The following is a 14825-nucleotide window of genomic DNA, read 5'->3' as shown; positions in this document are numbered from 1 at the left end:
GGGAATGTTCTGGAAGTATGACCGGTAGAATAGGATTTGACCTAATTTATACATTTATTTAAATCTATTTATTTAAGTTTATTTGTACATTATTTACACATATATGTGAGGTGCTGTTCCTTGAGGCCACTGATGGAGACCAAATATGAAGACAGCTGAGTGAGATAGGTATTGAGAACTAAATTTCTCAGATTGTTGTCCGTGGAACGACATATCTGAAAAGGAATGGGATAGGAAATAAAATGGTTGGCCACTGGGAAATTCTGCTTTATGTGGATGAGTGGAGGTGCTCAACAAAGCGGTCCCCCAATTTAAGTCAGGTTTCACCAGTGTAGAAGAGGCTGCATTGGGAACATTAAGAGTCAGTCCACGGCCTCCTCTTCTGCCATGATGAGGCCACTTTCAGGGTGGAGCAGCAACACCTCATATTCTGGCTGGATAGACTCCAACCTGATGGCAAGAACATTGATTTCTCCTTTCTGTAAGTTATATTTTTCCCTCCACCTTCCCTCTTCTTCTATTCCCAATTCTGGCCTGTTACCTCTTCTCCTCACCTGGCTATCACCTCTCCCTGCTTCCCTTTCTCCCATAGTCCAGTCTCCTCTCCTATCAAATTCCTTCTTCTCCAGCCCTTTACCTTTTCTACCTATCACCTCCCAGCTTCTGACTACGTCTGCCCTCCCCCACCCACCTGACTTCATCTATCACCTTTCATCTTGTCCTCCTTCCCTTGCCTTCAATTTTTATCATTTTGACATCTTCCACTTTCCTTTTCCGTCCTGATGAAGGGTCTCAGCCCAAAATGGCAACTGTTTATTCACTTCCAAAGATATTGCCTGAACTGCTGAGCTCCTCCAACATTTTGTGTGTGTTGCTCTGGATTTCCAGCATCTGCAGAATCCCTTGTGTTTCTAAGAAGATCAGATCTGTTCAGGCTCCCAGGTGTGGTCTGGCCAGGGACATATTTAATTGCAGTAAGATGTTGCTACTCTGAAATTCAAATCCCATTGTATAAATGATAACATACACGTTGCACTCCTAATTGCTTGTTGTGGCTACCCAGGTTCCACTCAATATCAAGAGTTCCTGTCTCTTTCCATCTAAAAATTACACTGTTTTTCTTTGTCCAATTAGAATGAATCATGATTCCATATCATATTACACCAGCCCTGTCCTTGCCCATTCACTTACCTGTCTAAATCTCCATGAATCAGCTCTGCAGCCTCCTCACTGTTCACACTGCCAACAAGATTTTATCCAACCTGCTAACATGGACCTTAAAACAGCTTAAGCTCCCTCAGCAGCCTCTGAGGAGCTCCACTATTTCCAGCCTCCCAATGCAGGAATGACCGGGAGCAGCAGCCAAGCTGCTGGAGGAACCCAGTGCGCCAGGAAGAATTTGTGGTGGTAAATGGGCAGTTGATGTTTCAGACTGAGCCCTTTCATTTGGACTTCCTCCAACATTTTACTTGTTGCTCCAGATTCCAGCATCTTCAGTTTCTTGCATCTCCAAAACTGATGTTGACTGATTCCCGTAGCTGACCTGTTCTGATCCCTAATCCTCCCTCTTCACCCTGGAGGGTGTAAATTCCAAACCCTGGAGCCAGCCACAACCCTTTCCCAGCATAAGACTTTTTGGGAATGGCTGATTCCTCAATAGGTCAATAGGTATGATTAATGTCAGAGAAATGTATACAATATACATCCTGAATTTCTTTTTCTTTGCAGACGTCCACGAAAACAGAGGAGTGGCCCAAAGAATGAATGACAGTTAAATGTTAGAACCCCAAAGCCCCCCCAACTCCCCCCTCCCACGCATAAGCAGCAGCAAAGCAATGACCCCCCCACCAGCAAAAAAGCATCGGCGCCCACCCCCACCCCCGAGCACTCAAGCGTGCAGCAAAGCATCAATAAAGATGCAGACTTACAGTACCCCAAAGACTACTCATTCACCCGGTAATTCGACATACCACAGGCTCTCTCTCTCCCTAATAAGGGAAAAAGAGGTGTCCCTGTTTCACATACAGGCAGAAAGACATTTCTATACCTGACTGTTTTTAAGAGGTACTGCTGAAGCTAGTGAACTGTACCTCTGAAACAATATATGAAGAATGGGCCGCACTGCTCCTTCTGCTGCCAGGATCACAATGAGCTGGTCATTATGGGAAAAAAAACCATCATCCCATCTCTTGCAAAATCACATCAAGCACTGGTTATGAGTCAGGATGCAAGATGCCTCCAGTCAGTGGTGGTGCAAGAATTAGTACTGACTCCTCATAGCTCCAGCAGCCTAGATTCAGTCCTGATCTTCACTGCTATCTACATGGAGTTTGCACGTTCTCCCTGGAATTGTGTGGATTTCTTTTGAATGCCCTGGTTTCCTCCTGCATCCCAAAGTGCTTGTTACTGCAAGTTACCATGTGGTCGTGCAATAAGACATTAGGAATTGAATGGGAGTTGGTGGACATGGGAGGGAGAGCTGTAGAAGTCTGGGGAAATATGGAGAGGGTGAATGGGACTGATGGGATTAGAGTAATCCATCTCTGTGGACTCATTGTGCTTATTCCCTGTGCTGTTGTGTGTAATTTAAAACAGAGATGCAAAGAAACTTCTTTAGCCAGAGGGTGGTGAATTTGTGGAATTTATTACCGCAGGCAGCCGGGGAGGCCAGATCATTGGGTGTACCAAGACAGAGCTTGGCACGGCATTGAAGGTTACGGGGAGAAGGCCGGGGCGTGGAGCTGAATAGTGAATAAAAGGATTGGATGATTGAATGGCAGAGCAGTCTCAATGGGCCGAATGGCCTTATTCTGCTCCTGTGTCTTATGGTCTTGCGGTCTAAATCATTCGGAACTGTCATCATGGAACTTTCACAGCTATTGCAACATCAGATTGCAATGAATTATTTTAAAATCTGGATCACATGGAGAAGTTGGATTATTTAGCCATTACTTCTCCATCTGTCTCCATCCTAGTTCTCCACTGCATTCTGAACACTCCTCCATGCCTCAGATGTCCCGGGACATTGTGGAAACACAATAGAAGAAATGCATGTTGGCCTTTTGCCCTCTCGGTGTACACTGGGCAATTTAGTTCTGTCATAGTAGTCCTGAGTCAATTGTGTGGTCCACATCAGGGACACACTATGCACTTAATTTTGTGACTTGTGCGAGCAAGACACACATTTATCAATGTTGCCAATGATCATTTAAGACTATTCACATTTTAAACTTTTTAAGATGACTTTATATTTGTTTCTATTGTGTTTATTATTTAATAGTTAAAATACATTCGATCAACTGATAATCCCACTGGTGATAGCACAGGACAGCTAACATCTTAGTTCACGTGTATCTTGTAATTCTTTAATAGTTAAAATACATTCAAGGTCCCAGCTATGATGATAATCACTAAAACATGTTTGTAACCTGTTCTGAAAATGTTCTGCACATGCAAAAGGCACTACATAAGTCCAAGTCAACTTTTGTCCTTCTTTTCAGAGACTTGGCCCGGAAGGATCTGAATGGAGCCTCGGATCCCTTTGTCAGAGTACAGTACAATGGGAAGACCCAGGAAAGCTCTGTGAGTCCAGCCAGTTCCTTGGGATCCAATAATGGTGATTAAGGTTCTGTTCAGTATTGATCAGCTCCTATAGAAGGTGCTAAAAATATGTGGTGTATGTTTTTCAACTACTCTTAACTGGTAGGCTCAAGTTAAGAGTTGACCATTGTCAACGCTGCTGATTTAGCCTCCACCAACCAGTCGGAAGGCATGTGTAAATACAACAGTGCTAATAGTCTGCAGATACATTTACACAGTTGTTGGGTGCCATTTTCACAAGATACACTTTCTACCTCATATTTCAAATATGCTGAGTGATCCTGACATGTAAGCTCCATCAAGTTGTTTGAAATATTTCTTGTCAAAATTGCCACTGTCGCTGTCTGCTACTGTTTATAGAGTCATGGAGCACTACAGCACAGAAACAGGCCCTTTGTCCCATCTAGTCTGCGCCGAACCATGAACCTGCCATCCCATCGACCTGCACTCAGACCATAGCCCTCCACACCCCTCACATCCATGCACCTATCCAGAGTTCTCTTAAACATTGAACTCAGCTCTACATCCACCACCGGCACTGGCAGCTTGTTCCACACTCTCACCACCCTCTAAGTAAGGAGGTTCCCCCTCATGCTCCCCTTAAACATTTCAGCTTTTTTTCAGATTATGAGGACCCTCAGTCCTCGTTTATTGTCATTTAGAAATGCATGCATTAAGAAATGATACAATGTTCCTCCAGTATGATATCACAGAAACACAGGACAGACCAAGACTAAAACTGACAAAAACCACATAATTATAACATATAGTTACAACAGTGCAAAGCAATACCGTAATTTGATGAAGAGCAGACCATGGGCATGGTAAAAAAAAAGTCTCAAAGTCCCCATGGCCCCATTATCTCACGCAGACGGTAGAAGGGAGAAACTCTCCCTGCCATGAACCTCCAGCGCCGCAAACTTGCTGATGCAGCACCCTGGAAGCACCCGACCACAGCCGACTCTGAGTCCGTCTGAAAACTTCGAGCCTCCGGCCAGCCCTCCGACACCAAGCACCGAGCACCATCTCTGTTGAGTGCTTCGACCCGCCCCGGCAGCCAAGCAACAAGCAAAGCCAAGGACTCGGGGCCTTCTCTTCCCGACATTCAGGATCATACAGTAGCAGTGGCAGCGAAACAGGCATTTCAGAAGTTTAACCAGATGTTCCTTCGCGCTCTCACATCTGTCTCCATCAAATCAGGATTGTGCACGGCACCCTACTTGACAGATAACAGATATTCATCTCCGGAGTGGCCGCTGTGTGCTGTGTCAGGCTGCCATCTTCTCATCCTTCTCATAACCATAACCAAGGTTATGGTTAAGCTTTCACCCTTAACCCATAACCTCTAGTTGTAGTGCCACCCAACCTCAGTAGAAAAAGCCTGTTTGCATTTTTCCTACCTATACCCATAATTTTGTATACCTCTATCAAATCTCCTCTCAACCTTCTATGTTCTATGGAATAAGGTCCTAACCTATTCAACCTTTCCCTATAACTCAGGTCTTCAAGTCCTGATGACATCCTTGTAAATTTTCTCTATTCTCTTTCAATCTTATTTACATCTTTCCTCTAGGTAGTTGACCAAAACTGCACACAATATGCAAAATTAGGTTTCACCAACGTCATATACAATTTCAACATGACATCTCAACTGCTGTACTCAGTACATTGATTTATGAAGGCTGGTGTGTCAAAAGCTTTCTTTACAACCCTATCTACATAGAATAATTTCTTGACACCACTTTCAAAGAATTATGGAGCTGTGTTTCCAGAATTCCCAGTTCTACCGCTCTGTTCAGTGCCCTACCGCTCACTGTGTAAGACCTGCCCAGGTTGGTCTTCCCAAAGTGCAGCATCTCACACTCATCTGCATTAAATTCCTATTGCCATTTTTCAGCCCGTTTTTCCAGGTAGTCCAAATCCTGCTGCAAGCTTTGATAGTCTTCTTCACTGTTCAATACATCCCCTGTCTTGGTGTCATCTGTAAATCTGCTGATCCAGTTTACCACATTATCATCCAGATCATTGATATAGATGACAAACAACAACGGGCCCAGCACTGAACACTGCGGTGCACCATTAGTCACAGTCACAGGCCTCCAGTCAGAGAAGCAACCATCTACAACCACTCTCTGTCTTCTTCCTCGAAGCTAATGTCTAATCCAATTTACTACCTCATCTTCAACGCCACCAACTGAACCTTCTTGCGGAACCTTGTCAAAGGCATTGCCAAAGTCCACGTAGACAATATCCATAGCCTTGCCTTCGTCAACCTGAAAAACTCTATAAGATTGGTTAGACAGGACTTACCACACACAAAGCCATGTTAACTATCCTTAATCAGTCCCTGTCTATCCAAATGCTTATACATCTGGTCCATTAGAATACATTCCAATAACTTTCCCACTCCTGATGTCAGACTCACTAGCCTATAATTTCCTGGCTTACTCTTAGAGCCGTTCTTAAAGAACGGAACAACATTAGCTATCCTCCAATCCTCAGGAACTTCACCAGTGGCTAAGGATGTTTCAAATATCTCTGCTAGGGCTTTGGCAATTTTTAGACTTGCCTCCCGCAGAGTCCAAGAGAACATCTTGTCAGACCCTGGGGATTTATCCACCCTAATTTGCCTCAAGATATCAAACACCTCTTTCTTGGTAATCTGTATGAAGTCTATAATCTCGATGCTACAATCTGTGTCCGTCTCCCAAGTAAATACAGATGCAAAAAATCCAATTAAAATTTCCTCCACCTCATTTGGCTCCATGCATTTATTACCACTCTGATCTTAAAGAGGACCAATTTTGTCCCTTGCTATCCTTTTGCTTTTACTATCTCGGTAGAAACCCTTAGGATTCTCCTTCACCTTGTCTGCTAGGGCAATCTCATGTCTTCCTTTAGATCTCCTGATTTCCTTTTTAAGTATTGTCCTTCATTTCTTATTCTCCTCAAATACCTTATTTGTTCCTGCCTGCCAATACCTGCTACGCAGCTCCTTTTTATTTTTAACCAGGACTTCAATATGTCTTGAAAACCAATGTTCCCTAAACCTGTTATCCTTACTTTTATTCTGACATGGACATACAAACTCTGTACTCTCAAAATTTCACTTTTGAAGATCTCCCACTTACCAAGTACTCCTTTGCCAGAAAACAACCTGTCCAAATCCACACCTGCCAGATCCTTTCTGATACCATCAAAATTGTCCTTTCTCCAATTTAGAATCTCAGTTCAGACCTATCCTTTTCCATAATTACCTTGATACTAATGGCATTATGATCACTAGATGCAAAGTGTTTCCCTTACACAAACTTCTGTCACCTGCCCTGTCTCATTCTCTAAAAGGAGATCTACTCTCATCAAGTGGGACTTCTATGTACTGATTAAGGAAACTTTCCTGAACATGTTTGACAAACTCTTTCCCATCCAGCCTTTTTAAGTATGGAAGTCCTAGTCAATATATGGAAAGTTAACATCACCTACTATCATAACCTTATGTTTCTTGCAACAGTTTGCACTCTGTCTACAAACTTGCTAAATCCTCTGTCTAAACCTGTCTAAATCCCCTGGACTGTTGGGTTGTCTATAATATAATCCTATTAAACTCAAGCACATTCTGTGCCATCTATGCATTAGTAATTCAGCTGAATTCTAGCCTGTTGTAGAATGTTTTATATCTGTTTCATTCTTAAACTTCAACACCCTTGCAACGCCTGTTTTTTCAGTGACAATACTCAGCTGATGCTGAATGATACTATGAATGATTTTTGTGCTTTATAACGTTATTGAAATGAACAAGAACTCAGGATATTTCTCGTACTTCTTTTGACAAGCTATGAGCTTATTTCTGCAGTAGCATGTCCCCTTATAGAACAGGACCCAAAACATGTCACCCCCTAGTCCTCTTACAACACAAATCAAATATATTCTTTGGGAAGGTCTCATTAGCCAATTCCATTTGTGTAAAGACACTTAACCTTGCCTTTGGTCTGCAATCTTCACTGTCCACAATCCAGTCTTCAAAGACTAGTTTACTTCCCTGTTTATTCTCCTTGGCAAGTTTATTTGCTAATGCCCACGATTCGAGCAGTGTGTCCCCCCCTCCTCACTAAGGAGAAGATACTTCAAACGAACAAAGTAGTTCAAAACACACTGTAACGCACATCAAAGTTGCTGGTGAACGCAGCAGGCCGGGCAGCATCTGTAGGAAGAGGTGCAGTCGACGTTTCAGGCCAAGACACTTCGTCAGGACTAACTGAAGGAAGAGTGAGTAAGGGATTTGAAAGTTGGAGGGGGAGGGGGAGATCCAAAATGATAGGAGAAGACAGGAGGGGGAGGGATAGAGCCAAGAGCTGGACAGGTGATAGGCAAAAGGGGATACGAGAGGATCATGGGACAGGAGGTCCGGGAAGAAAGACAAGGGGCGGGGGGGACCCAGAGGATGGGCAAGAGGTATATTCAGAGGGACAGAGGGAGAAAAAGGAGAGTGAGAGAAAGAATGTGTGCATAAAAATAAGTAACAGATGGGGTATGAGGGGGAGGTGGGGCCTTAACGGAAGTTAGAGAAGACAATGTTCATGCCATCAGGTTGGAGGCTACCCAGACGGAATATAAGGTGTTGTTCCTCCAACCTGAGTGTGGCTTCATCTTTACAGTAGAGGAGGCCATGGATAGACATGTCAGAATGGGAATGGGATGTGGAATTAAAATGTGTGGCCACTGGGAGATCCTGCTTTCTCTGGCGGACAGAGCGTAGATGTTCAGCAAAGCATATCCGTACGTTAACTCCTTCAAATTGTCATTTGTGCTATTCTACCACTACCTCAACCATCAGTTCTACATTGTAAGAATGCCTGCACATTTACAATGGATCAGACTATCTGTTTCACGGTATGTCAGTTCCCAGGGCATTCCTATCTGCTTACTTTCTTCTCCAGGCTAGTGCAACTGTTTATAGGTCTGTAAAGTGGATAGCTGAGTTCTCACATTGATACTGACTAGGTGCTGAATGTGTGACCTTCATTCACTCAGGTTTGCAGCATTCGTCTCTCTCTCAGTCTGTCTCTCTCTCTTCCTATCTTCCCATCTCTATCGCTATCTCAGTGTCTATCTCTGTTTCTATCTCTATCTCTATCCCCATCTCTTTGTCTCCCTCTCTCAACAGCTATCTCCCTCTCTCCCTCTCTCTCCATCTCCCTCTCCTCTCCCTCTCCCTCTCTCATCCGCCCCTCCCCCCAGAGTCTGTCAGGATACTTGACATCTCTCTGGATACTACACCAACTCACAGTCCAGTCTAGACCCTGGACCTTTCTTCCATGTCTGATGTAATAGACTCAGTATTATCACAGTATCTGGCAAATATATCGCTATATTAAAAATATCGCTATGATGATTGTACGTTCTATTATCAATTGTTTAGCGACAATAAAGTATAAAGTTTAAAGTAAAAATCAAGAACCATTCTGAGCTATTCTGAAAAATAACCCAAGTAAGGTTTTCGGGGTTTTTTTTGCCTTTGCAATTACTTCACTTTTTTATTGACTGTTACATTTATTTTTAGATTGTGGTAACTGCTGCCTTTCGTATGAATACACCTTTTCTTTTTCAACTTTTACCTTTGCTTGAGGTGCTTCATCTGATTCCTTCAAACGTTCAAAGATTTTCTTCAGGATTTAAAACTATTGATGCATTATCATGACTCCATTAATAAGGATCTATAATATCCTGTGTTTTTGCCGCTGTAGCATCACACTATGAGTAGGAGTTACGTAGGAGTTGTGTACAGCATCTGTGTAGGAGTTGTGCTTATCCAATTTTGCTGACTCTCATTTATATTCAAGTGAACATATCCATGTGAGAGATCTGATCCAGTAAAATCCTACCATCCTCTGCCTTCTTCACAAAACCTATATTCAATGGATGATATTTTGTTATCATCTGCCTTGTTCAATGTCACTTTAGAGTTGAGGGCTTGCCCACTTTCAGTACTGTTACCCAGACTCGCCAGGCTTCTTTTGCACACCTCCACCTGGTTCTTCTACACTTTTTGGACAGGTTGATGAATACTGTAGATCCGTATTGGTGTCTGGCATGATATACTGTGGATGTGAGTATCTGACTTGATACAGATATGGCTTATCTGGATTATCTGTAATACTGTGCACATCTTTCCAATACTACGGGATGTCTAGTGATCTTGAAGCATCCACATCTCTTTCCAGTCTAATTTCAATTCCTGGCACTAGTGTTAGCCAATCAATGTTTATCCATTAATAATGTCAGCTGCATCCAGTGCTGATTTTACTTGCTGACTGTTGTAGGTCGATGAACTTTTCACCTGACTTAAAATCTTCACAATATATTTTCAGGTTCACTGTGCAATTTATTGCTATGCTCAGCTGAACTTAGCTATGTATGCGTGTCCGTCATTGAGTAATCGACTGCCATGCCAGTGCTCATGTCAACACACTAATCCCTTAACTATTCTCTTGAAGTCATTTCTGCCTGACCTGCTGAGTTTCTCCAGTATTTTGTGCGTGTTGCTCCTGAAGTCATTGTGTTTCCCACCACTGCTTTCGCTCACAGAAGTGTTCACTTAAGTACTACATAAACCCAATTCCTTATTATCCTTATTAATTTCAGTACTGCCTAGACTTCCTCTTTGTGGCTTCTTACCATAAAAACTTCCTCTCTGTGAAAAAAAAATCACATGACTGAAGTTGTTTTGATTCCCTACGTTGGCTTTAGACTTGAACGCTGAGCAGATGTGACCTTTTCCTGGTAATTAAAATATCTTGCTGTTTTAATCTGACATTTATATTGTCATGGATGGTTCATATTACATTCGTGACAGCTAATCATGCCATCCTCGCCCACGTACTTTCCTTTCTATTTCGGAAATCTGGCCGCTGATGTCATTGCATGACTGTAAACTGACACCATGTTTCTGCCTGGCTCTACCTGAGATTCTTACACATACGTGGCAGTGTTGAGAAGCTTTGCTAGGTTGTTTTCTGAGTCAAAGGGGTTGAGGTATGAAGAGAGGATGAGCATGTTAGGCCTGTACACGTTGGAAGGTAGAAGAATGGGGGATGTCCATGTTGAAACACAAGATTCTGAAGGACAAAAAACGGTCCACTGGAAAAACTCAGTGAGTCAAACAGCATCTGTGGGAGGAACGGAACTGTTGATGTTTTGGGTCAAAACCTTGCATCAGTCTGGAATTGGTGCAGAGTTCTGACATGAAGTGTTGAAAATTCCTTTCCCCCCATGGAAACAATGAAGCCTTATGATGGAATGGATGTTCCTCCCACTGGGTTCCTCCGGCAGAACGTGTGTTACCCCAGAATCTAGCATTTGCAGTCTCCTGTGTCTCCAGGTTCTGAGGGAGATGGACAGGGCTGATGCTGAGAAGGTGTTTCTGCTATTGGTTAATCTGGTATCTAGAACCAGGGAGCAAAGTTTCAGATTAAGGGGTTACCAATTTCTGAGATGAGGTATCAGAATCAGAATCCTTTATTATCGCCAAGTATGTGGACACATACAGGGAATTTGATGCCGGTTTCCCTGAGCTCTCGCTGTACAGAATCAAAAAGCAAACAAAACAATAGCGCAAGTAATCGTGAACTATATACAATGAGGTATACCTGTGTATGTACAGGTGGACTTGGTTTATAATAGACTAAAATTCAAGTGTTCATAAGACTGATGGCATATGGAAAGAAACTGTTCTTGTACCTATTTGTCCTGGCATACAGTGATCTAAAGTGCCTACCAGTAGGAAGGAGTTGGAACAGGTGATGTCCAGGGTGTGATGGGTCTACAATGATGCTGCTTGCTCGCTTCCTGACTCTAGATGCATATAAGTCCTGGATCGAGGGCAGCTTCACACCAATAATCCTTTCCGCAGCCCTGACGGTTCTTTGGAGTCTATTCTTGTCTGGTTTGGTAGCTGATCCAAACCAGACAGTGATGGACGAATAGAGAACAGACTGGATTATTCCTGAATAGAATTGAATCAGCAGCTCCTGAGGCAGGTTGTACTTCCTGAGTTAACGTAGGAAATACAACCTCTGCTGAGCCTTTTTGATAAGACTGTCCGCGTTGAGTGTCCACTTCAGGTCCTGGGAGATTGTGACACCCAGAAACCTGAAGGTCTCCACAGCAGACACAATACTGTTGAGTATAGTGAGTGGGGGGAGTATTGGGGGGCTCCTCCTGAAGTCCACTGTCATCTCCAAAGTCTTGAGCGTATTTAGCTCCAGGTTGTTCTGACCACACCAGAGGGCCAGCCATTCCACCACCCGTCTGTATACAGACTCATCACCCTCTCGGATAAGGCCAATGACTGTTGTGTCATCTGCAAACTTCAGGAGTTTAACAGACGGACCCTGTGAGGTGCAGTCATTAGTGTAAAGGGAGAAGAGCAGTGGGGAGAGTACACATTCCTGGGGGGCACTGGTACTGATTGTCCGGGTGCTAGAAATGATGCTCCCCAGCTTCACTTGCTGCACCCTGTCAGTCAGGAAGCTTGTGATCCACTGACAGATGGCAGGGGATACAGTGAGCTGGGTGAGTTTGGAGTGAAGGATTTCTGGGACGATGGTGTTGAAAGCCGAGCTGAAGTCAACAAACAGGGCCCTCGCAGAAGTTCCTGGGTTGTCCAGGTGCTGTAGTATATAATGCAGTCCCATGTTGACTGCATCATCCACTGACCTATTTTCTTTTCCCAGAGAATTAGATTAGATTATGAGGACACTCAGTCCTCGTTTATTGTCATTTAGAAATGCATGCATTAAAAAATGATACAATGTTCCTCCAGAATGATGTCACAAGAAAACACAGGACAAACCAAGAGTAAAACTGACAAAACTACATAATTATAACATATAGTTACAACAGTACAAAGTAATACCATAATTTGATAAAGAGCAGACCATGGGCACGGTAAAAAAAAGTCTCAAAGTCCCGAGAGACTCATCATCTCACGCAGGTGGCAGAAGGGAGAAACTCTCCCTGCCATGAACCTCTAAGTGCCGTAAACTTGCCGATGCAGCACCATTGGAAGCACCCGACCGCAGCAGACTCTGAGTCCGTCCGAAAACTTCAAACCTCCGACCAGCCCTCTGACACAGCCTCTTTGAGCACCATCCTCTGCTGAGCGCTTTGACCCCACCCCGGCCGCCGAGCAACAAGCAAAGTCGAGGACTCAGGACCTTCTCCTCCGGAGATTCTGGACCACACAGTAGCAGCAGCAGTGAAGCAGGCATTTCAGAAGTTTCACCAGATGTTCCTCCGTGCTCTCACGTCCGTCTCCATCAAATCAGGATTGTGCAGAGCACCCTACTTGACAAATAACAGACATCACCACCGGAGTGGCCACTGCGAGCTGCATCGCGCCGCCATCTTCTCCAACAGAATTGGGATATTTTGGAATTCTTTACCACAGAGAGCTGTGGGGAACGATTGAATAGATTCAAGGTGGAAATGGACAGACATCTTAATTATGAAGGAGTCAGAAATGTAGAGAAGGAGACTTGCTTACTGCCCATTAACTGCTGGCATTTAGGACAGAAATGAAAGTACTCCATCTCTGGCAGTGTTCAGGGCTTCCTTCATCACGTTGGTACCTTCCTCTCAGTTTTCACTACTGTTAGTCACACAAGTCCCAGGAGGAGACACAGGAATACTGTCGCACTCAGATGCAGAAGGATTCTTCATTGCTGTTTCCATAACAGTTTTGTTTTACCAGTCAGGGTTGTTAGCCCTGAGCTGAACCCCCAAACCTGGAGGACTGGTGGACCAGTATTAGTCTCTCCTCTATCTTTTGACCTGTTTGGCATAGGTGCCCCTACCAAGAGCCAAAGCAGAAAGCCCTGGCTTCAGTCAGCATAGCTCTCCGGGTCACTGAGGCTCGCAAGCCTCCAAACCACGACAAGGTTGTGGTCCTCTTGGAGGTAGAGAAGGAGAGAAAGTTGGGAAGTGGTGCTGACCCCAAGCTTGGATGAGCCATGATCTTATCAAGGATATGGAATGCCTATGAGTTGACTCTTTAGAGCAGCTTGTGGTTGAGCCTACTAGGGGAAAGGTAATTCTGGATTGGATGTTGTGTAATGAACCAGATTTTATTAGGAAGTTTAAGATAAAGGAATCCTAAGGAAATAGGGATCATGATATGATAGAAGTCACCTGCATTTTGAGAGGGAGAAGTCAGATATATCTGTGTAAAAGTCGAGCAAAGAGGCATGAGAGAGGTGTTGGCCAAAGTTGATTGGAAGGGGACACTGCCAGGGATAACCATGCCTGGAGTTTCTGGGGGCAATTGGGAAGGCATAGGATAAAACACTGTACATCTCAAAGATGAAGAAGTATTTTAAAGAGAGGATGAGGCAACCATGGCCTCAGCATAAAAGCAAAAGAGAGGTCATATAATATAGCAACAATTAGTGGGAAGTTGGAGGATTGGGAAGCTTTTAAAAATTAACAGAATGCAACCGGAAAATAAGAGCAAGGAGGTGATGCTGAGACCTTATAAGGAATTGGTCAGAATATGCTTGGAGTCTTGTGAGCAGTTTTGGGCCCCTTGTCTAAGAAAAGAGGTGCTAGCGCTGCAAGGCGTCCACAGGAAGTTCACAAGAATTATTCCAGGAATGAAAGGTTAATGTACGATGAGCATTTGATGGCTTTGGGTCTGTAGTTACTGGATTTAGAAGAATGTGGGGGTGGGGGGGGACTCTTTGAAACATATCGAATATTGAAATGCCTAGATAGAGTGGATGTGGAGAGGATACTTTCTATACTGGGTGAGTCTAGAATCAGAGAGCACAGCCTCAGAATAGAGGGACGTCCATTTAGAACAGAGATGAGGAGGAATTTCTTTAGCCAGAGGGTGGTGAATTTTTGAAATTCATTACCACGACAGCTGTGGAGGCCAGGTCATTGAGTATATTTTAAGTGGAAGTTGATAGGTTCTTGGTTAGTCAGGGTGTCAAAGGTTACAGGGAGAAGGCAGGAGAGTTGGGGTTGAAAGGGATACTATATACAGTATATCAGCTATGGAGAAATGGTAGATCAGATTCCATGGGCCAGGTGACCAAATTCTGCTCCTAAATCTTACGGTCTTATTGTCTAAGGAGTTGACTGACCTACCTCTGGTCCTGCTACTTATGTCCTTTGTTCTTGTACCTCATTGCCATCTCCATGGGCAATCTGATTTTACACACAAG

The 14825-nt window shown here is 43.8% G+C and overlaps 1 protein-coding gene across 1 annotated transcript in view; it reads left to right on the top strand.

Moving 5' to 3' along the window:
- The window catches only part of rasa4 (RAS p21 protein activator 4), a 297934-nt gene that overhangs the window by 178652 nt on the left and 104457 nt on the right, over nt 1-14825 (top strand). Inside the window, exon 6 of the mRNA XM_072242873.1 lies at nt 3501-3582. Coding sequence (XP_072098974.1) covers nt 3501-3582 — 82 coding nt within the window. The remainder of the gene's footprint in view (nt 1-3500; nt 3583-14825) is intronic.

Source organism: Mobula birostris, chromosome 25 (assembly GCF_030028105.1).
Source record: "Mobula birostris isolate sMobBir1 chromosome 25, sMobBir1.hap1, whole genome shotgun sequence".
Classification (NCBI taxonomy): Eukaryota; Metazoa; Chordata; class Chondrichthyes; order Myliobatiformes; family Myliobatidae; genus Mobula; species Mobula birostris.
Note: the sequence above shows the minus strand (reverse complement) of the source record. Positions and strands in the feature narration are given on the sequence as shown.